Raw genomic sequence first — 22,926 nt, forward strand, 5'->3', positions numbered from 1 at the left:
GCCCACTATTTCCCCTACTCCACATTAGGGAGGCGCGCTCAGCCTGCCGCCTAAGGGGAGTCTATGGCTGTCACACTCCCCCTCTCACGCTGCTCGCTGAACAGCAAAGAGGTTGGCCCCCTGGAAAGGGGCTTTCCTCCGTACCAGTCACTGTACAATGCAGTCAGCCCAGCGCCTGTAGCGACTGTACGGACGTCTCCTGCAACAGCACCACCAACGCCTTTGTGTGCGCCGCCTTAGACCGTCCTGCAGAAATCGATGGACAGAGGCACTGGAGGGGGAGAGCGTATTGATGGTTACCATGCAAGTGCATTTAAGATAGCGCCTTACACCACCAGAGAAAAGCATCTTCCCAAACCTATTCCCAATTATAAACGATTGATTGTCCAATTTCCGCCCTCAAACACCCTTCAGACGATGTTTCTGCGCTCTGTAGTATCATTGCAGGGGTTTGCTCTTCCGCCGCGGTAACAACGATGATGCAGGCATGTGCCGCACAAGGGACCACGTAGTAGAAGCAGCAAGCCAGAGAATCTGCCTCACCTCAAGGCCCTCCGAGAGGGTGTAGGAAAGAACATCTCCGGTCTCCTCATCGGGCACGCGTCTCTGCCTAGCCTCTCCCCGTCCTTCTCCCCATGAGGCAAACAGAGACTGAAACGAGGATGAGCTGCCTTCTACTGTTGTGCTGGAAGCGGTTGCCCATTCGCGTCTGCATCATGCAAGAACAGAAGTAACAAGAACAGCGAAATCAAATCGGACTTTAAAGGAGCAGCAACAGCTCGAGAGCACTTGCTGCAACGGAACCTGCACAGCCCCGAGAGTTCAAACAGCAACGGCTGCCTGGACTCCAGCAACACATGCTCTTCGCTGCTGCTGACAAAAGCCAAACTGCCATTAAACACCCACCGCTCAGCTTCCAAAGTATTGCAGCGCTGGTTTAGGCCATCTATGAGTGCTGCCAGCTGATCAAGAGACTGCTGCTGTGCCTGCGCGCAAACCCTACGCGCTGAGCAGTAGACCCTCTAGAGGCAGGCACAGGAATGAAGAACAGCCATCGTATAATACCCTTGACGTTGCTTGGTGCTTCAAGGCTGCAACTCCTTAAGGGTAGCCACATGCCATGTGGATACGCTAGGCCTACAGGCGTCCAGGTGTCTCTGCTCCTAGCAAAAGCCCCCTTCCTACCTCCGTCTGAACCCGTAAGGCATCTCGGTGTCTCTCAATCTCCTGAAGCCTCTGTCGATCTGCTACTGCTACGCGCAGGGAAGCAGCTGCATCCGCGAGCTGCTGTTGTAGCTGCTGCACCTCTCGTTGCAGCTGCAGCCTCCCTTCTGCTCTGGTATTTATCAACAGACAGGCACACATCCACACGTGTACACGTACACACACATATACACATACATACAGACATACATCCACACATCCACACGTACACACACACATATACACATACATGCAGACATACATCCACACGCACACACGTATACACACACATATATACACATACATACAGACACACATCCACACGTACACACACATATATACACATACATACAGACATACATCCACACATCCACACGTACACACACATAATCACATACATACATGCATCCCCACATAATTAATCGTGCAATCACTTTGACACAGAAAGTGACCCGACAAGTTCCCGCCAATCTGAGCGGCGGCAGCAGCAGCCATTGCTGCTGCTGCTACTACTGATATTTCTGCAACTCTTGCTGCTAGGGTGTCTGCTCTCACGCGCGTTTGAGCTGCTGCTGAGAGGCGTCTAAGGAACCAAGGAGCTGATGCAGTCCATCTGACACCCGACGAACCAAGCTAGACCCGTCCTCGTCCTCCGTCCTGCGCAGAGCGGACACACACATAATGCATAGAGGCACACGAGAAGCACATCACCTCGTAGTCAACAAGAGCAAAAGGCTTGAAGCACAAGTGCCGTCTTCCTCCATAGATCGAAAAAAAGCCCCGTGCGCTGCTTGCATGCCCCGGGAAAATTTCAATGCGGTGAAGCGTTGCCTCTGCATATTGCGTCCGACGAATGCAGGGAGAAGCCTGACTCAGCTAAGGACGGGCCCTTTGAAATATTCTACAAACCCCCTTAAAGGACTCTTTCCTTCTCCATCCCCAAGTGCCCTTGGCGTGTCTTGAAGCCTCGCTTTCAACGGCATCCCGTACTGTGCGTTTTGACGAGTGGTGGCATTTTCGGTATCTCCCCGCAGCTCTGGAGTGCCCCCGGGAGGCCTCTACCGATATGTACGTGGGGGGAAAGGCAGGGGTGGTTGGGGAGAAAAGGGGACACGACGCGTAAGACTTCCACACAGAAGGCCCCAGTGTACATACACCCCCAGTGTACGGTGCTCTCTATACCCGGGGAGGGGAGTTTGCACTTGCGTGAGCGGCCTCAGAAGGGCATCTGCTTCGACGAAGAAAGTCTTAGCGGCTTCTGCCTCGCGAGTCTTCGCCTCCAGAGCGTCCTTGAGTTTTTTATTTATTTGCTCTCTCACGTCTGAAGCGGACAGGCAAGAGACACAGCAAACGCGGCTCTGAACTTTCCAGCACGCAAAGGGGAGGCATGCAGAAAACGTGCAGTTAGGGGCTTAGCGTTCTGGCAATATAAGGATTGAAGATTCCGCACCAAGTTCTTCCTGAAAGGCAAAATCGTTGAGAGAGGGCCCCCTAGGCCTCTGCTCGCCCTTTCCTGCGCGAGAGCAACGAATACACAACTCGTCACAAGGCCTGCCATCCACCATTGCCAGTGGTGCTGCTGCCTGTGCCGGTGGTGTGCATATTTATGAGCTGGATCCTGCCTCGTTTCAAGCATCTGCTGCGGCTTTAGCGCCTTGTACAGCTGCAGCAATTTGCTTGATGCTGCTTCGCCTCTGCCACTGCTGCTCCCGTGTTGGGTGTAGCTCACCGGAGGGCGCCATGAGCTCGTGTGCTCGTGCCTGTGGGATTGATTCGTCAAGCAAATTACTAACAAGCAGCAGGAAGAAGCAGCAGTGCTGGGGAGAGCAAGGCAAGCGAACGAACCAAGTGGCTGCCTTGTGAAGGGGCCCAGCCAGGGGCCCCCCAAACTCCTTGAGGAGGAATTATTTATGGACGTCGGCAATGATCGTACTCTCTCTGGCGTACTGTTGAGCGTATTTGAGTTTTTTAATGTTGAAAAAATAGAACGGAAGACCAAGGGAGCTGGAGAGCGGTGTGGTTGAAGTGGAAGGAGAGGCAGCACCCTGAGGATTTCGCCGACTTCCATTTAGGGCTTGGGTGTGCACACATGCAATGTGAGGCCTATGCAATCGCACCTTATCACATTTCCGCAGTGTTACAGCCGTTTGCCGCGCAGAATGCGGCATCTTTAGACGTGGCTGTCCTCTCTCTGTTTCCCCTCTTTTCCCGTACGCGCAGGTGCTTCAAAGCGCCACAAGACAATCAAGGTCTTTCACATACGTCAAAACTTGAACAGTTCCTATACGAAGTCTCTACCGGGACGCCACACAGTTTCGTAGAGCTCAATGTGTGGTGAACAGCAAGTCGGAGTCGCCTATAGACCGGAGCGGCAAACGATAGCGGAAGGTTTTCTCTATTGCAGTACCAATACAGGGGGTTCGCCAAACGGCACCCTCATCCCCTCCAGAGAAAGGCGGGTTTACCAAAGCCTCTCAAATGCAGCCTGCCGCAGACGTTGATTTCTCCTCCTTGTTGCATTCTGGATTTGGCTCAAATTGCTTCAGTTTTTGCTTGATAGTCTTGCTTTGCCTGCGTCGCAGCTGTTCTGTTTCTGTACATATAGATATCTTTATTTAGTGGCATCCTCATTTTTGTACACCTTTCTCTATCCTTCCTTTCCTCGCCCCTCGTGTGTCTCCTCTGCCTCCTTGGCCTCTTAGCTTAACTCTCGCAAAGGTATAAATCTTCATCTGAGGTCTCCGTTGGGGAGCCTTCTCCCCCAGACTCAACACAATATCAGTGCAAATGCATTCTCTGCTAAAGGACTTCCCCAGTTCCCTGCCTGCGCCCCTCAGAGGTCGGACATGAGGGGCGAGGGACAGCTAGGATGCGCACACCTGAGCCTTCTTAAACACTCTTTGCATTCACAGTACGCTGCAATAACACAGCAACCTATAGTGCACACACACACGCACATACACACACACACAACATTTATTCTAATCGTAGTGAACTGAATTTCTTTGCTGGTGAATTGGATATGAAGACAGCCAAACCCAATAGTAAACTCCCTACCAACTCATCCTTGAGTACAGTTACTGCAGTAGAAAGGGTGTAGAAGTGTAGCTTAGCCGGCTAAATGTGGCATCTATGCATGCCAGTCGTTTCCAGCGGTATCGCCGAAACTGCTTCTGGCGCTTTACATGCTGAAACCTAACGTACAAGGCTCAAGTCCACCGCGTACTCCCGTATGTAGCCGTAAACATCAAAGAGCGATACCTGAAAGGTCAGCAGCTGAGGCCCGAGGGCAAGCTGGAATAATAAATCGCCGCTCCTCCTACCCCCTCTTTTCCCGCCCGCACGCCTTTCAGGCATCACTGAAACAGGTTGGCTCAAGAAAGTGCTGCAGCTGTGCTAAAGTGTTTCGAGTGCAACTTTAAGAGTGTTCAGCGCCACACTTTTCTCGTTCGTCTTTAGAACTAGGCTTCCCAGTTATGCTTCAGGTAACGTGCAGGAACCTGTGTCTATACACTAGACAGCATGTGCGATCACTCCACAGGAGAAGCTACCTAGTTGTGTTGTGGCCGTCCTGCCTCCAGTGATGGCCAGACGGACGTCGCGAAAACATGGCCTTTCGAGGGAGACTTTAGGCATATCTGCACTGAATGATGGAAGCCAACATTCAAGTTGGGGAAAGTTCTGAAAGACTTAGATCGACTCGCGGGATCCGCCGTGAAGTGATGCACACCGCGTTCCCACAGAAATGACGGTTCCCCATCCATCGCACCAGAAAAGAGGGGAAACCCCCCTTAAGAGGGCCCCCCAGACACCACCAGTTTAACAGAAGCCCCCCTTTAGGGGCCCGTGAGTATTCTACATCGGCACTAACGGAGCTTACTCCTTAAGGGCTTCCTGCTGGTGCAGGTGTAGCAGCACTACCCGAAACTGCTGTTACGTGTGCCGCCACGCATGCGTGAGGGTCTGGTTCGCACAGCTCCTATGCCATCCAAAGCTTTGCAGGGGGACATCAAAAAAGAACCGTTTTCCCAGAGGCCTACCGAAAGATTCCTGTCCAAGAGATGGACCGCCTTCCCCCCGCCTCCCCTTCCCTACTCCAACCTCCCAGCGTGCCACTTGAGGAACCCTGCCACCAAAATAAGTCCCTCTTAAAGAGACAAGTCAAAGCTCATCGTCGGGAATCAAAAAGAGCCTCCGCGTGTCTCCTGCTGCTTCCGCCGCCGCTGCGACAAGTGACGCGAATTCCTCCTGCCGATCCCTGCGGAGGCATTGCGATCCTTCCGGCTTTCTGAAGAAGGAAGTGAGGGGGAGAGTAAGATCTGCGTCTACCTCCAGGAGCCAGGGGAGAGCCTTCGCCACGGTGGGGGTCGGGGACCCCGGAGGGACTTTAGCATCTTTGAAGCCTTGCAGCAGCTCTCCCAAAGGCGTTGCATGCAACAGCCCTGCAGCCACCCCCTCATGAATGGCGTGCAGAGCCTGCGACAAAGACAGCAGATAAACTCCCCCCTGCAGCACAGAAGCCCCCGGGATACTGAACTGGGCTTCGGAGGAGAAGACGCTTTTCCCGCCTCCAACCTGTGCGCCGTCTTCTACTTTCTCCCTGAAGCTCCCGCCTTTATGCCCCTGCATGGGGACGCTGGCATCCACGACACCGTTCCCCGCCTCTTCCTGGGAAGCCTCACGGCCAGGCCCATAGAGGGGCCCCTCCTGCGCGCGTCCTTCCCCCCTACCCGTTGCATTGAAGGCGTGATGCGAGACGCTCGCGATGGGCTTTGGAGATGCAGCAGGATCGGGCAGGGTCCCTTCGGACGGTGTCATGTCTACCAGACCGAAAACGGTTTGTGGCGGTAGACTGCTAAGTGCGATATCCGCAATTTCGGGGAGCGCTGCCTCAAGAAGAACCAAAGGAGCCCGAATACCCCACCTCATGAGCACGATTCCAAGATCGCTCACACGCTGTACCCGTAGGGCCTTTTGCGTGCTTAGGAGGATAGGCGCTGCTGCCCATGGGGTGCCTGCCGAGACGGCCGAGAAAAAGTGTGAAGAACCCCACACCAGAGGGCCATACGAATCGACGCACGCCAAAGAGCTCTGCTCGTCTTGGGCCTGCTGTTTGCGTTTCTGCTTGTGCCAGAAAGGCTCCCACTGTTGGGCAGCTTCCGCGCCGATCTCGTCTTCGGAAGGGGCGAGTGCTGCGTGCAGTCGGAGGGACGCGAAGCCTCCGCTGGTTGTCTGCATGTTTGAATATGCCAAAGCCGGCTCCGTCAGGTGGATGGACCCCTCGAGGAGAGCGGCAAAGAGAGCGGCCCTGTTGCTGTAGAGAAGATATTCGAGGCGCAGGGGGGCCCCCGCGGGCAGGAGACGTTCATAGTTGTACGACAACAATGAGATTGCCACCTCTAAAACGCGAAAAGAGACGCCAGCAGGCCTCGTCTGGAGCTGCAGAGCCTCCTCCTGCTGACTCTCCGGGATTGGGAGATGGCGTACGGAGGAAGGCAGGAAACGAGTTTCAAGCAGCCCCACTCTGATGACGCCTTCCCTCAAGACAGCCCGAAGAGTATCACCTGTAGCAGTCGCAGCACCAATCGAAGCGGCAAAGCAGTCTGAGAAGCGGAGCAAGCGCGAAAAAGGACCCCTTCCTTTCGGGAAAGGGAGCAGCAGTGTCTATGCTCCTCCTCCCTCTGCCCCCCCTCCTCGCAGGTGAGAAGGTGGAGGGATTAGAGGCAGTGGAGGAGGGTTTCATACCCGGTGCATTCGTCGGCTGAGGGAGAAGGAAGGGCACAGGAGGTCGGGGGCCCCCCAGGAAGAGGGGCAGAATGGGGGGTGGCTCTGCATGCAGGCTCAGATAGCGCCTGAAGGAAGGCAATACAGACTCGGCGGTTGTTGCTTCGACAGCGGCCTTCAACGAATCGTAGCACTCTCTAGAGCCTAGGGCTAGCTGGACCTGACAGAGTTCGGGAAAAGGCAAGAAAATTTTCTCCTGCTGTTGTTGCTGTTGGTCTTGCTCATTATTATCCTGGTGCTGATCCTGTTGAATGTGCTGATCCTGCGGGCTGCTGCCACCTTGCTGAGCGTGCTCCTGCGTTTTTTCCCCGGGTAGATCTTGCTGCGACTGTAAATTAAGCTGCCCCCGTGATCGCTGTTGCCGCGGCTGCTGCTGCTCCGCAGCGGCAGCACCCGTAGCAGCATCCGCAGCCACAGCCGTCGAGTAGACTCCGCGGCTTGCCTTTGCAGCGTCCTGCCGCTGCTGCTGCTGCTTTTTCGATCGGAGTTCTGAGGAGGGCTGCTCTGAGCCTGTCCGTGAATGCAGCGCTCCAGATTTTTCTGTCGCCGTGGAAGCCTCTGAGGAGGACGAAAGCCACGGGTTTGGCATGCGCCTCACACAGACCGAAGGCGGGGGCCCCAGTGCTTCTTTGGCTGGGAGGGCAGGGAAAAGCCCGTGAGAAGAGCCTTCATTCGTCTTTCCCAGACCAAAAGGATGTCTGTCTGCTGCTTGTGCGGCCCCACCATTCTGCAGCAGTAGCAGCAACAACAGCGGGAGCACATGCCGCTGTGGCAACCACTGCTGGACAGGCTTGCAACGGGGAGCCCGACAGGCCTCTCTTTCAAGTGCCGATCCCTTGGGGAGAAGCCTGCGCTGGAGCCCCCCAAGTGTCTTTCCAGCTTGCGTGCGACGCTTTGGAGAGGATGCCTCGGACCTTGTAAGGCATCCCCCTTCAGGAAAGAGAGCCTCAGCAGGCCCTTGCTGCATTCTAAAAAGCTCCTTCTCCATGTCTCGAGGAGAGTTTGAGGCCGAGAAGGACATACGAATCGTTCGGAAGGACCAAAGGGAGGGGCAGAAAAGGGAGCCCCTTGCTGTGTGCTTTACATACCTCTTTCAACGCACACACGGCCTCACAGGGATACGGTAGGGGTCCCCCCGTAGGGAGACAGCATGAACAAAGCTACTGAGCACGCATTAAGAACGGATCTCCCCCTTTTACGTGCCGCCAAGTACACTGGAGCGCCTCAAAAGGCCAGGAAGCCGGGGGGCCCCAGGCGGGGACGCCACACGCTGCGCGGGGGCCCCCCTAGTCCCCTCCAACGAGCAGCAGACCGCTAGCAGCGCCAGGCCCCACAGCACCTAATGCAGATATCTCGAGCCTCGCTAAGTACATGTGGCATCTTAGTGTAGGGGGAATTCGACCTGTATTCGCAAGGCTTGAGCGGCTGCCTATTGCTGTATACCGCACCATCCCGGCCAGCATTCTGACGCAGGTACGGGGCCCCCGAGACTTTCTCGCGGGTAAAGTTTCACGTAAACTCGGGGAATCATACCACAAGCTGGGTGCTTTATTATAGATGCAGCAAAAACACGAGCAACGGCCTTGTAAGGGGAGACCTGCCGTTGCGAAATTCAAGTCCGCGTCACTCCTGCTCCGTGCCAGTGCACAAATTGAGAACAGTTCTTCACCCACAAAGGCGAGCTGCATCTGCTGCAGCCAACAAATGCCATTTGCTTAGCTGTAAAGCCCCAAAGTCGGTTTCAAACGGGCCACACAAGCGCGCACTCGAGCTACGACTCTGCGTAGCTCAGACACCCGCACTCACCAGCGGCCCCTGGTGGGCTGGCCACTGACCAAAGGCCTCAGCTCAAGTTGCTGTCTGGCGTTTGAGAGGGTTCCCCTGCTTGTCGGCGCGCCGAGGGGGCCTCCTCTAGGGGCCCCCGTCATCCTTGAAAAGGCGTCTCTGGCTCGTTGCCTTAGTGCCCTCCACCTGAAGGCCTCGGGCAGTTTGTTAGCATGCCACTGAGAGAAGTAGGTGACGGTGAGAAGGAAGAGATAAGCTGCCGCGGCAAGGAAGCATGCCGCTGCAGCCTTTTGCTTGTTTTCAGAGGAAACCGAAAACGTGTCCGCCTCTATGTAGAACACAACGCCGCAATAGAAGAAGAACAGCAGCCCACAAACCAGTATTACAAGAGCAGAGCCTAAGGCTAAAGATAGCGCCATCTTGCCCCTGCCCTCTCCCTCGTTGCCGTTTCTATTGCAGATTGAGCTGCCCGGTACGCTGCACCACGCGTAAATGCGTTGCTAGTGTACACCCTTGAAACTGCAACGCCGAAGACTGCGCTGATATTCCTCCTTTTCTTGCCAAAAGCGCTGGGCCCCCCGTATCGAGGCAAGCACGAATGCTGGCTGCTCCAGTGGCCCTTTCAACTCTTCGTGTAGTCGCCAAAGATCTTATCGATCTCCTCTTCAAAGAGCTGGCATCTAAGGGGCATATCTAAATCATAGAAGGGATTTTTCAAACCAAAGTCTGTGTAGGCGGCGTAGGCTTGACGGAGGCAGTTCTCAATGAGTTGACTAGAGACCCCAGTTTCGGCCACCAGCACAAAGCGCAGGCCTGAACACATACACAGCGCACACCTCGATTTTTAAAAAAATGATGATTCGGCAGCAAAAAAACAGCATCCCTGCAGGAAACGGGTCGAAAGCAGGCGGAGAAACCAGAAGATCGGCAAAATATAGCTGAGTGCTGTCGCGCGAAAGAAAGAATTTGAAGCTTCCACGTGAAAGCTTTGGGCCCCCCTGGATGTTTGAATCCCTAAGCCCTTTCTTTCTGTCACCTCTGAGCTTTTCGCGTTTAGTGGAATGCCCTGCTTCTTGCCTACCAGTGAGCGTCTCGAGGCACTGCACCTTAAAGCCGAAGGCTTCGATGATACAGATGCCCTTGGGCTGAATGAAGGAAAGCTCCCCAATGGCAGGCGGCCTGACAGGTGAGAGCTGAGCAGCTATTTCTGAAAGACCATGAAAGGTTGAGGCCTGGCGAATCGCGTCGTTGGCTTTGAGACACAGGCCCTCACGGAAATTCTGAGGCACAAGCGATCCAGCAACAGCCGCAGCGATATCAGTCACACGAGGGGCAACACCACAATAGCGCACGAGGCAACAGAAAATGGGGAGGGATTGATGCACGCGTCTCAACCATCATATGCCTTCTCCCTCCGTGAAAGACAGCGCATACACATGCACGGCAAAGCCGAGCACAAAGGCCACAGTTAGAAAGCCAAGATCGCTCAACTGCTCATGAGAGGGGCCAGCGTTGGTCTCGGGGGTTAATGAAGGGATTCAACGGGGCATCTGCAACAGAGGCAGGGGGCCCCCAAGAGTGCAGTGAGTGGTCGGCTCTTGAGGAGAGTGGAAGGGGCCACGCTAACCCGCTGGAAGACGAGGCTGCCGTGCTTGTTGTTAATGAAGAGTGAAAGCATTTTTATGTAGACAGCAGCAACATAATTCAGAGGGTGTGCATGGCGGAAAGAGGGAGGGCCCCTGAAGGGGTTCTAGAGTTCGTAGCTGCGCCCTCTCAGATTCCGGTGAAACACCGTGCACAAAAGTACTAATTGGAACAAATATGTAAATGCACTAGGGGGAACCGGAATGTGGCACTCGGATATGCATATAGCAGGCAGCTGCTGCAGCTGCTGCTGCCGTCTGTAGACTGCGAGCTGCTCGCGCATGCAAGGAATGAAGCCCCAAACCCGTCTACTACCCTGTTCTCTCTTATTATTTTTTCTTAGGTTTTGCATTTGGGGTCCTAGTGAAGCAGGGGTCGCAGGCATAGCCCCAGGCCTCTAAGAACCAGGCTGGTAGACACGGAACTGCAACACAGAGGGAGACACGTGAATGCACAAAGATTTCCCTGGTAGGCCTCCGACTACACCCTCTAATGGGAACGTGGGGACGTCTAGCTGCAGGAGACCCCCATATAGTCAAGCGGCAGCAACTACTAAGGCGCCTACCCACCGCCCTTACTAGTGTGCTTTTCCTGCAGTTCTTCTTTTGTCTGCCCCTTGCTTCCCCTATCCCCTACACCCGGTGTTTGCCCATCTTTTTCCGTTCATCCACTTACCCGCAATTTTCCAGCTGTCTCCTAATGCAAGCATGCCATTGCCACTTTGTGTACGCCTATCGCTTTTTGCGTTTGGGGGCAAAGGCACACTTCGATACATTCTACCATATTATTATATCCAGTTGGGCATTAGCACAAAATTAGTCACTTTGTGTGGCTGTTCGTATCCTTAATTTAATTGCAGAGTAGCGTTACTTGATACAATAAGCTGTATGTGTGCCTTGTACGTTGCTATGTGCATCTAGCTGTAGACGCTAGGAGTCCTCAGAGAATGCAGCTATTTGCAACCTACCTGTTCCTCTCCCCCTATTTCGAAGCTCTAAGGGGTGCTGGCAAGGGAAGGATTGAGCTTAGTTCAGAGAAGCTTTCAATAACTCGGTGCCTGATTTTATCTGGAGTTGACTGTCTCCCTACGAAGACTTTAGACGAAGCGTTAAACGTGTGGGGAGTATGAAGCGAACAGAACCCAAAGGAGGTTTTTGAATTTCCTGAAGCCAATAATGGCTTTATATCGCCCACAGTATCATTTTATTTTACAAGCCGCAACATTCTACGGGAGACACACTGCGCAGAATCCGTATCTCTCCCTCGTCAAACGTCTCTGTGTCGCACCATCTATGGTCGCATCAGGGAGACACTCAGCTTCATTCTTAACACACAATACAAAGCACTTGAGCACTTCGCCAAAAGGACCTTAATCCCTCCCCTGCTAACATTCCTTAAAGTTCGACATGAGGGGAAAGCAACAACTAGGCTGCAGGTACCTGCACTCTTTCAGCGCTCCAAGCAGTCACAGCTAGATGCACATAGCAGCCTTTAGCGCACATCCACGCAGCATTGTGTGCTACTGTATCGTGTAAAGCTATTCCTTTATCAACAAGGTATACGAACAAACGAACAAAATAAACAATCTTCCTAACTCGTACATAGATATACTTAGTGGGATAAAGAGTCCCAAAGTGTAGCTTCACCCGTTCGCCTCCCTTCTCGTTTAGAAGCATGCGCCCTCGTATTCCGTGCCCATCCGTTGCATACAGGACAGCGGAGGAGTTTCCGGTTTCTGAAGGCATGGAGTCACAACTTTTGCAGAAGCGTGCAGATGGTGCACTCTATCTGCCTCAAGGCAGTTCGTAGTGATCATAATATGATCAATGTGAGGGCAGGTGTTAGTGGCCCGCCAGAACGCAATAAGGCACTTCAGCTCCATATCCGCCGTGATACGCCTTTAGAATTCGTGGGGCTTCCAAACCTGCGGAAAGAACTTTTTGCGACTTGCGGAATAGTGACAAAGCTGAAGAAAGGGATGGAATGGGCATATTTGCTGAGTTTATTGACCTCGGCGTATGTGGTTGTTGCACCTCATTTGGAGCGACTTCGCGACTACAACTGCTGGCAATCTGGGCATGACAGCACATACTCTTTGCTGCGAGACCGCATCCCAGGCTACCAGCAAATCCGAGATCCCTGGGCCTTTTGCTGTAAAGGCTAGATTGTGGTCGTGTTGTGCATTGTTATGCTGGGCCTAGAGGCATCCTGGGGACTCGCTAAATGCTTGGCTGTTTGCTGCTTCCGCGTTTGAAACTCTGGAAGAAACCGTTGGCTATGTAGACAAAGGTCAAGGGAAGAGGCCTTCAAAAAGTTGCGAGGAGTAAGCTCCGTAGCCTCTGTCTGGCGAATTGTTCAAAAAACTTCCTCTGAGATCTCAGTAGGCAGGCGCTTAGCTACCGACTAAATACAGGTTTAAGACAAGGTTGCTCAATGGCCATTCAAAAGACTTCCCCCCGCCCTTGCGGATGCCCCTATGCATTCCCGCATGAGAGGAAAGGGACAGCTATAATGTACGTTGCTGAACCATTTGAGCCTCCTAAGTACTCACGCCTAGTTGAACATATAATCTGTCTGTTCAAACACATTCAAAATTGACTTTACATGTTAGCTATGTCTACTTTGCTCTACGGTTGTCAAAGCCAAGTGGCCAGTTCTTCGGTAATCCTTGCTTAAGTATAACTGGTGAAGTAAACTGTGCCCAAGTGTAGAGTAGCAGTTTCACTGTTGACGTCGTGCTGTTGCTGCCTGTAGCTCCAGTGCGCTGCACAAAAAGGGCCTCTGTTTTCCGGATTCTTGGAAGACAGAGCTAAGGACAGCATAACGGAAGAACCAGAAAAAACAGAATGCACGTGCTAAAAAGGAGAAAGCTGTAAAGGCAGGGATACACGAAAATGCTTGCCGTGCCACATGTTGCGATAAGTTTAAAATGTGCACCTTGATGAAAGTATTCTCACAGCAAACGACAATCGATGACCTGCACCATACTATCGATCCAGGGGCTATGTAAAGTCCTTCAGCCCCCTCACCCGTGCAGCCCCATGCCACATGCAACACATCCCGTTTTTTCAGCTGTCTTTGGTGGATTCAAGTGCCTCAGTATCCCAGTAGCACCAAAGCAAACGTTCGTGTGCATGGCCACAGAGGCAATGCAGCACGTATGCAGATTTGGATGTGGCGATACGCTCATGCATGTTGTGTCTTGGATGAAGGGAACCAAGAGAAAAGTAGAGTCAGAGTGCACTGTAGATTCACCGTTCTGGAGGCTTTCTGCAGTACACAGATGTGCATGCGCAGGCTTTTAGGGATGTTCTTGCTATGTTGATGCAGTACGTTTACCCACTTTACCGCGTATTGTTTTACTACCCATCATCAAAAACGCGCGAGTTCCTCTCGTCATGAGGCCGATACCAGGGTCGGAAGAAAATACGTACATAGGTGCCTCGAAGAATACAAGTGCTTCGTTTTTTTGTCAGAGCAGCAACAACCCTATTGGTGTCCATGTAAAGTGCTACCGCATTCGAAATGGTGGCGCAGTACACCGGCGCTTTGTTCTTGCTGCAATTGCACCACACGGGCTACCAAGAGGCCACTGAAGCAGCGGCTGCAGCAGAAGTGCAGCTCGCCCTCTCTGTAGCTAACACGGAGGCGGCACTCATTATTCGCGCAAACACTTCAACGGTTGGCGATATCCGGGACGGCGGGGAGACAGGATCCACAGGAGACAAAGACGTACAGGGAAGCGCAGCGTCTGCAGGAGGCTAAGCGCATCAGTAGAGGGTTTCATCTACGCACGCCTGTGTTAGTGACGTTTGGCTGTTTTGTTTTTGTCAGCATTGTTGCTTGTCCTGCCGTGCCCTCCTCGGCAAATGCGCTTTCAGCTATTTCTGCTCCCCTTATTTAGCTGACGTGTCGACATGCGGCACATATCCCCAGGTGTCTGTATTTAAAGGTACATACTTGTTTTTTACGCTAAGCAAAGGCAAACGCTTTCTGCAAAGACTGTCTGTGCACCTCAAGATGTGCTGCACTGTGTATGGTCATCGTGAAATCCTTGTGTATAGCGACCCCTGTTTACAAGTTGCGCATACTACTGCATGAAGAGGTTCTGCCTTCTGCTCCCTTTTCACATACCCCAGCTGAAATACAGGCGGACTGCCGTCGCTCTCCGACAGCAGTTCTCTTCGCTCCGCAGCCCCGTACATCCCCAGTGTTACAGAGAAACTTCTCCTGCCCGTTGGCGTGCCTCCCTGGACGCACCGGCATTCGTGTCATTTGTTAGGCAAACACACGATCAGGTGCGCTGAACAACACCGCGAATAGCAACAGCAGCCATGGAAGCAGCAGGAAAACCTCCATAACCACGGCACCCAGCAGCAGGAGGCGCTGCTGCAGCAGCCACGGCAGCAGGATGGGGTGTTCAGCGGTAACCCCTGTTTTGTTTTGCGAACTGTGACGCATGTAACTGCGGGAACCTTAGAGCTTATTCTTTTTCCACAGCCAGGTAGGCTCGCAAAGCTGTCTGCTGGTGCCCCCTCCATGAGTGGCTAGGCCCGCGTTGAACCATATAAATACTTGTGTGGCGATGAAAATATTTTACAAGTCGCCTGTTTCAAGGAGAATGCGTACGGTTGCATCTAATTATCGATCTGTGTATCTCTAGACAGTTGGAGAAAAGCCTCTATAAGTTCTAGTTAGAAGCCTCCATGAGTTCAATTTAGCATGACTGCTCTCTCACTACAAGCGGCGCATAAAATATACCGGATTGGGTTTCCTCATCGAGTCACCGCATGACGAACTCTCGTATTGTACATCAAACCAGCTGCTGGTAATCGGGCTGGGGCTGTTGTTGGTCTATATATGCGTTCGCCTCTCTTGCAGCCAGCGCCGTAGCTTGTATGTTTTCTCGGTCCTGCCCGCACAGCAGGAGTTTTGAGGCCGTTTTCAAAGAGACTAGGGCCATCTTAGAGAGGAAGAGGATATTCTTAGATCTCGCTGGAATGAACAGATTGAAATACTTCATTGATAATAGTTCCTCTTCCCCCTTCCGCTGCAGCTATCCCTCCTCCCCCCAAGCAACAGAAACGGTATCAGCAGCAGCAGCAGAGGTGCTAGCCTAAAATAGCGGCTATCAAGCGCTGTCGCGTTTGATTCTCTACTTCTTGGGAAGGCATCAAGGGCCCTCAAATCGCTAAGCCGTAGCCTGAGCGGATCCTAGAGCCTACAAACCGCCGAAACGAAGCATGGGAATAGTGAAAGCCTCTCTAGACACAGTCTGAGCCCCTGGCTAATCCAGCGGCTGCCACAATAGTGGGACTTGTTGCCGCAGCTTTCCGCGCGGTGAATTTGCACTCAAGAACAGACACGATCGTTTGCAGCCTGGCCATCAACTGCCGACTTTTATCGAGAAGTAGAGACAACATTTGCAGATCGACGAGAAGTGGAGGTACACCTCAACGCAGGAAAGCAGGGAATGCGGGAGGCGCCATCAGCTTGCCCCATGGCTGCTTCTGCTGTTGCTGCTGCTGAGCATTGATGCCGCCGGCAGCTGCTGCTTGCGGAGAGCTCCCAAAAGGAAACGCAATAGGGTTGGCCACTGGCCCTCCTGCACCGCAAATCACACGCCCCCCCAAAAACTACACGAATCTGCTGCGACCTACGTACCCGACCTCGTGTGCGCGAGAAGGCAATGCAACTCCAATGCTCACGCGATAGGTGAGAGGCGCCGCATCCGTTTGGCATAAGTGATGGCTTCACAGCGGAGCCGTCAAACGTCGTATCTGGGGGGCATCCCAAAGGAGGTACCCCCGCAGAGGAAATGCCGAGCTTGGGGGCCCCCTTGGGGCCTCCAAACGGATTCACATACATGCGCCTCCTGTCAACTCCAGGATCTCTGGTGGGTTGGGCAACACCAGCCACAGGAGGTGCTGCTGGCAGCGGTGGTGGTGCCTGCTGCTGCTGCTGCTGCTGCTGCTGCTCATTCGTACTGTCGGATATCTCTCTGCCTACAGCAGCAGCGAAGCACAGCGAAGTGAGCCTTTAGCCATACACACCCTGAAGCAGCACCAAGGCGAATGCCATTTTTGCGCAAGGACGCGTATAAATATACATACATATGTATATATACAAGCGACTAGACCACCTGCAGCCTTTGCTTCACCTTTTTCTTCCCATCTTTGCTTCTCGTAATTATAGTAAAATGTATTTTCCACTCCGACTTGCCGCTCTTCCCCCGCCAGTACGGGCAGCACCGCGTTCTTGAGGCCAACAAAGACACCACCCAGCCAGCTGCTGTTCGCCTTGTTGTTGCTGTTGCTGCTGCTGTTACTGCGGCTGCTGCTGTTGCTGGTGCTCCCACGCAAAGCGGGAGGTTTCTCTGCGCTGCTCGTCTCGCCGGATGCGGGCCCTTGCTGCTGCTGTTGCTGCTGCATGCGTTCACGGCGCAGCCGAGCAATCGCGGCGTCTTGCTGCTGCAGTACAGGGTGCAGCTGCAGTTGCTGAATCAGCTGCAGCTGCTGCCGTAGCACCTCCCGCAGTTGCTGTGGCACCCGAACCTGCGGTTGGGCTCTCAAGGAAGCAGCAGCAAACTCGCAGTAGCGTTCAGCCTACAGCAGCAGCAGCAGCAACGCAGGGGACAGACACAAAATGCAGGCAGTGGCACCAGCAGGAGCCTTAAAATGTTCAAACACCCGACCCGCGCCAGCACCCAGAAGCAGCTGAGACACTGACAGTCGCTGCAACTTACCTGTTTGAGGAGGCCAAACTCCGCAAGGAGAGCTGCAAACTTGATCTTGAACGGCACGAGGTGTAAGTACACCCACTGCAGGAGCAAGAGCGCAGCGCTCGCAGCAGTGGTGGACACCCCTTTTGAGCAGCAAGCGCAACGCAAGGCGAGCACAACAAGGAGCAGAGGCGGTGGCAAAAGCAGCAATTCGTAACACAAGGATACCTGTGGATTCGACATCCTCAGCGCATACTCAAGAATTTCCGTTAGGACCAGCTGCTCCGCCTCCTGCAACAGCCGAGCACCAGGGGCACCCCCTGCAGCAGAGGAGCAGCAAGACTGCACAACATGGAGCAGCAGTAATTTTTGCCGCAATGACGAGTGAAGTGAAGCAGAAACAGCAGCAGCATCAGCGATTTTTGCCGCAACAGCGAGTGAAGTGAAGCAGAAACAGCAGCAGCATCAGCAGCACTCTGTCACTGCCAGGCGGTAAAGCAACCCAAGGAAGAGCATGGTGACAAGCAGCTTCCACGGTTCATCCTGCAGACGATGGCACAGCATAGGCGACGCAGCAGCACACCCAGCAAGGTAAGGTGTCCAGCGGCGCCCTCTGTAAGCCTCTCTCCTGACAGCAGCAGCAGCACTTGAGCTGCGTGGACGGCTCCGCAGGGAGCTGCCGCTGCAGCTGCATCGGGATATTCCAGCGAAAACGCGTGAAAGCCAACTCCTAGCTGCTGCAACTGCAGCTGCGTTGAAGGGTGCTGGACTCCCAGGATGCTGCAGCAGCTCGCTGCCACGAACAGCCAGCCCTTGAAGATCTCTGCACATCGCGCGAACACACAGGCGGCTTTCTGGAGGAATGCTCCGCATGCACCCCCACCGACACAGTCCACAGGGAGGAGACGCGCAAGTGCACGCGTGGGCATGCCTTCCGCGAAGCAGGAACGCAGTTCGCCTCCCCGCATCCAGCAGGAGTCAACGAAAGATCGCTCAAAGGCACTTACCAGGAGAAGGCGACGGAAGGGAAGCCCTACTAAGAACTCTGTACAAGCGCGCAAGCGAAGCTAGCCACACAGAGCATCCTCCCCTACTGCACACGGCAGCTGCTTCTGCAGCTGCTGCATTCTTCTGGTCGGAAGCAGCCCCCACTGAGTTCGACGAAGCCTCCAAGGCGTTCGCCAGAGACTCCAGCGCCCTATCCACGGACTCCGCACCTGCGGCATTCGCAACTGCCAGTGCATGCGCATGCAGCCCCAAAGCGGCAGCAGTCGAGGCAGCGCCTGCAGCGTCTCCGCAGCAGAGCTGGCGCCCGACAGCGCCAAGACCACCGCAGCTACACCACGTGTTGCTGCTCGCGCTGTGCTGCTGCTGCTGCTGCTGCTGCTCTCGTTGCAGTTGCTGCTCTCGTTGCAGTTGCTGCTCTCGTTGCAGTTGCTGCTCTCGTTGCAGTTGCTGCTCCAACGCGGCCGCTGCCGCTTGCAGCTCGTCTTTGGGGAAGAGCCGTTGCGACGCTGCAGCGAAGTCTCCGTTGTGCTCCAGCAAGAGCAGCAGGAGCTGCCAAAGTCCAGTTGTCTGTACGGCAGGTAGCCGCCGCTGCTGCTCTTGCTGCTGCTCCTGCTGCTGCTCCTGCTGCTGCTGCGGCATCCGGAGAGAAACAGCTTTTTTCAGAAAGGCGATAAGGGCAGCCGTGGTGCGCTGATCCGAGGCTCCTAAAGGCCCAGGATACTCAAGCAGCAAATGGCAGATTAGCGCAGACGGGGATTTAGAAGCGGCTGCAGCGGAAGAAGGAGGAGGAGACTCTTTCTCTCGAGAAGTGAGCAGCCGCATGGTGCTGCAACACGCCACACTGGTGTCGCCGCTAGCCACACAAAAAAGGCCACCGCTGCTGAGGGCAAAGGCGACTCCTTGCACGCCTTCAGGGTGCCTCTCTGCCGAACTGCTCTTGACCTTATAGGGAATGTAGGAAACATTGGCTGCACCTGCTGCGCGTGCTGGTGAGGGGGATCCTGCATCTGCAGCAAATGCCAAAAATGACGGCGCAACTGCTGGCGCTGCTGCGGGGGGAAGGGCAGCGGTAGTCGGGATGCTCGGTGGCTGCTGCTGCTGCGGTTGGGGTTGTTGTTGTTGCTGCTGCTGCGGTTGGGGTTGTTGTTGCTGCTGCTGCGGTTGGGGTTGTTGTTGCTGCTGCGGAGGTAGTTGTTGCTGCTGCGGAGGTAGTTGTTGCTGTTGCTGCGGTTGGGGTAGTTGTTGCTGCTGCGGTTGGGGTTGTTGCTGCTGCTGCTGCGGTTGGGGTTGTTGTTGCTGCTGCTGCGGTTGGGGTTGTTGTTGCTGCTGCTGCGGTTGGGGTTGTTGCTGCTGCTGCAGGGGCTGCATGACATCATCTCCTGATGCAGCAGTTACCGCTGAAGCGCTCATGGCGAACAAATTGGCAAGAGGAGGACGTCTACCGGAAAAGGTGCGTGTTAAAGGAGTTTCTGCCGTTGGGAAGGCTGAACTCTGCAGCTGGTGCTGCTGCTCTTGCAGCCCACGCGGCTGCTGCTGTTGTGGCTGCCCCTCATCGTGCTCAGCTGCTGCCAGCTCTTCTGCCTCCGACGGCCTCATTTGAGGCGCGACTGGAGAGACAGAGGCAGCGCAAACTGCTGGTGCCTCGAGAGGAACGCCTTCTGAATCTTCAAAAAGCCATGCTGGATCGGGGTGCCAGATACGGGCTGCAGTGCCTGACAGCACACACAACAAAGGCGGATCTCCGTTTTTGAAGCCTCTTGAGCAGACAAGAGACAACCCCTCTCTAATCTAGGAAGCAGGTTCAGTGCAACAGCGTCTCAGACTTGAAGCATCGAGACTGGGGAGGCTGCGCACTCATGCAGCAGCTGCAGCAACAGCTCGCCAGCATCGTGCTCACACACACACGGGAGAGGACGCACCAAGCGCGGAAGGTCCCCCCTCCATTGAAACTTCGGAAACAAACAGAGGGCTAGCAGAAGGATCTAGGTGCTCCGCAGAAGGCAAGGGAAGTTGCTGTGGCTGCTTCTGCTGAAGCGCCTCCTCCTCATGCCGTTCTTGCTGCTTCTGCGCGAAAGCTGGCCAGGTAGGGAAAGAAGGCTTCGGCTGTTGCTGCTGCTGCTGCTGCTGCTGCTGCTGCTGCTGTGCCTGAGCTGCTGTGATTTGCTCCTGAGGTTGCGGCGTCTCAACTTGTTGGAGCTGCTGCTCGTCGTGCTCAGAGAAAGCATCCTTCTGCTGCAGATGCTCATGAACCTGTGGCAGTCTCTGGTTCGCTTGATGCTGAGGACCCCACAGTTCTTGACATGCCCGAAGGCGTGGCTGCTGCCGCTGCTGCTGCTGCTGCTGCTGTTGCTGTTGCTGCTGTTGCTGCTGAAACTCATCCTTGTCGCAATGCCAGTCCTGATGCTTCTGAAACTCCTGCTGCGGCACCTCGCGTTGCTGTTGTTGCGCCTGTCTGGCCTTCTCAGCGTTTTCCTGCAGCATCTCCTGCAGTGCCTCTCGCCTTTGGGGCAGCAGCAGCAAATTCTGCTGTGAAGATTCCGAGCAGAGCTGCTCTGATGCCTCCTGTGGCTGGTGTTGGAGCTGGTGCTGCTGCTGAAGAGGTGGCAGCTGCGGAGGCTGCAGCTGTGACAGTTGCTGCTCCTGCTGCTCTAGCTGCTGCTGAAGAGGTGGCAGCTGCGGAGGCTGCACCTGTGACAGTTGCTGCTGCTGCTGCTCTAGCTGCTGCTGAAAAGGTGGCAGCTGCGGAGGCTGCACCTGTGATAGTTGCTGCTGCTGCTGCTCTAGCTGCTGCTGAAAAGGTGGCAGCTGCGGAGGCTGCACCTGTGACAGTTGCTGCTGCTGCTGCTCTAGCTGCTGCTGAAAAGGTGGCAGCTGCGGAGGCTGCACCTGTGACAGTTGTTGCTGCTGCTGCTCTAGCTGCTGCTGCTGCTCTAGCTGCTGCTGAAAAGGTGGCAGCTGCGGAGGCTGCACCTGTGACAGTTGCTGCTGCTGCTGCTCTAGCTGCTCCTGCTGCAGGTCAAGTTGCTGCTGCTGTTGTAAAGGCTGTTGGTTTAGGCGTTCCTGCTGCATGAGGTGATCCTGTGGCGCTTGCTGGAGGGGCTGTTGCAGGTTATCATGGAGTTGTTGTTGTGCCACTTGTGATGGCTCTTGTTGATGAAGTGGCGATGGCTGCTGCTGCAGCTCCTGCTGCTGTTCCTCTGGCAGTGTCTCTTGCTGCAGGGGATTTTTTTCTTGCTGTTGCTGTTGGGATGGCTCCTGTAGATGAAGTGGCAATGGCTGCTGCTGCAGCTCCTGCTGCTCCTGCCCTTCCTGCTGCAGTTGCTTTCGGTAAGATTGCTGCTCCTCCTGTTGCTGCGGCTGCTGCTCTGGCAGCAGGGCATCCACGTGTATTGACTCCTTAGAAGAAGCTCGTGAACAGGGATCCCCCGTGTCTTCGCGCTGCAACTGCTCCGTTTGGTTGTGCTGTTGTTGCTGCTGCAATGTCTGCTGTGCGAAAGCCTGATCCTGATGAGATCCTTGTGGTAAGGCCTCCTTTTGCGCCTGTAGCTGCAGCTGCTGTTGGAGTCGTTGTTGCAGCCGCTGCTGCTCCTGGAGCTGCTGCTGCAGCTGCTGCTGCAGCTGCTGCTGCTGAAGTTGATGTTGCTGGAGCTGCTGCTGCTGGAGCTGCTGCTGCTGGAGCTGTTGTTGCTGCAGCTGTTGTTGCTGCTGCTGAAGCTGTTGCTGGATAAGACCCGTCTGCAGCTGCTGTAGCGATGGCGTAAGAGACAAGGAAGGGGGAAGCGGAGGAGGCGCAGCAGCAGCAGGAGCAGCAACAGCTGTCGTCGGTGGAATGGGGGAAGCGGCACTGCTGCTGTGACTGCTGGCAACGCTGCTTCTTCCAGGAAGGCGAGCAAAAGGATTTTGAGGCACGTACAACTGGGGGAGGGGAGCGACGCCTAGCGCCTTCTTTTGCTGCCCCTGCTGCATGCTTTCTAGATTCGCAGATCCCGAAGAAAGCTGCGTCTGTTGTTGGTGCTGCTGCTGCATCTGTTGTTGGTGCTGCTGCTGCGTCTGTTGTTGGTGCTGCTGCTGCGTCTGTTGTTGGTGCTGCTGCTGCGTCTGTTGTTGGTGTTGCTGCTGCATCTGTTGTTGGTGCTGCTGCTGCATCTGTTGTTGGTGCTGCTGCTGCATCTGTTGTTGGTGCTGCTGCTGCGTCTGTTGCTGCTGCATCTGTTGCTGCATCTGTTGCTGCATTTGTTGTTGCTGCATTTGTTGCTGCATTTGTTGCTGCATCTGTTGCTGTTGCTGCTGCATCTGTTGTTGCTCCCCGAGGCTGCTGGTGCTGCTGATGCTCGCGAACAGCAGGCTGGTGTTAGACAGGGCAGGGGTGGCAGCTGAAGCGAGAAAGCCTTCGTGTAGGCTTGTGCTTGTGGCTGCAGGAGTGCTGCCACAGCCTCCCGAAGCAGCGGCGTTCAAGGGAACCCCCGAGGCGCTCGTTCCCCCCCCTCCGCCTAGCAGCAGGATCTGCCCCAAGGCTGAGGAGCTCAAGGAAGGCGTTCTGCTGGCTGTAGACTCCGAGCGCAAGCCGCTGGAAGCCAGGCTTGCTGCGGAAGAGGCCCCTGCAATCGCTGCGGGAGTCAAGGTGCACGGGGTGCCCCCTCCTGCCCCTCCCAGTGCGGCGAGGGGCCTCGCGCAGGGGGGGGCCCCCAGGGGGGCCCCTCCGGGCGTCGTCATGGTTCCCACATTCAGAGGGCACAAGGGAAGCCTCGAAGGGGAGGCTAGCTGCTGCAAGGAGGAGAGGC

General features: G+C 54.9%; 3 protein-coding genes across 3 annotated transcripts; all 3 read right to left on the reverse strand.

Moving 5' to 3' along the window:
* Positions 1 to 5,364: 5,364 nt before the first annotated feature.
* On the reverse strand, positions 5,365 to 7,954 carry LOC34621770. Its single transcript, XM_026337810.1, has 4 exons — positions 7,902 to 7,954; positions 7,446 to 7,611; positions 6,949 to 7,282; positions 5,365 to 6,842 (listed from the first exon to the last, which is right to left on the reverse strand). Exons 1-4 carry the CDS (start codon positions 7,952 to 7,954, stop codon positions 5,365 to 5,367), a joined length of 2,031 nt encoding a protein of 676 aa, XP_026193595.1.
* A 1,440-nt stretch (positions 7,955 to 9,394) lies between these two features.
* LOC34621771 (trafficking protein particle complex subunit 4) lies at positions 9,395 to 10,450 on the reverse strand. Its single transcript, XM_026337811.1, has 3 exons — positions 10,400 to 10,450; positions 9,854 to 10,052; positions 9,395 to 9,585 (listed from the first exon to the last, which is right to left on the reverse strand). Exons 1-3 carry the CDS (start codon positions 10,448 to 10,450, stop codon positions 9,395 to 9,397), a joined length of 441 nt encoding a protein of 146 aa, XP_026193596.1.
* A 7,680-nt stretch (positions 10,451 to 18,130) lies between these two features.
* On the reverse strand, positions 18,131 to 22,438 carry LOC113147394 (mediator of RNA polymerase II transcription subunit 15-like). Its single transcript, XM_026337812.1, has 10 exons — positions 22,373 to 22,438; positions 21,877 to 22,060; positions 21,732 to 21,832; positions 21,530 to 21,592; positions 21,018 to 21,068; positions 20,458 to 20,602; positions 20,250 to 20,295; positions 18,981 to 19,502; positions 18,603 to 18,798; positions 18,131 to 18,346 (listed from the first exon to the last, which is right to left on the reverse strand). Exons 1-10 carry the CDS (start codon positions 22,436 to 22,438, stop codon positions 18,131 to 18,133), a joined length of 1,590 nt encoding a protein of 529 aa, XP_026193597.1.
* Positions 22,439 to 22,926: the final 488 nt, after the last annotated feature.

The sequence above is a fragment of the Cyclospora cayetanensis genome, unplaced genomic scaffold (genome assembly GCF_002999335.1).
Source record: "Cyclospora cayetanensis isolate NF1_C8 unplaced genomic scaffold, CcayRef3 CcayRef3_contig_202, whole genome shotgun sequence".
In the NCBI taxonomy this organism is placed as follows: domain Eukaryota; phylum Apicomplexa; class Conoidasida; order Eucoccidiorida; family Eimeriidae; genus Cyclospora; species Cyclospora cayetanensis.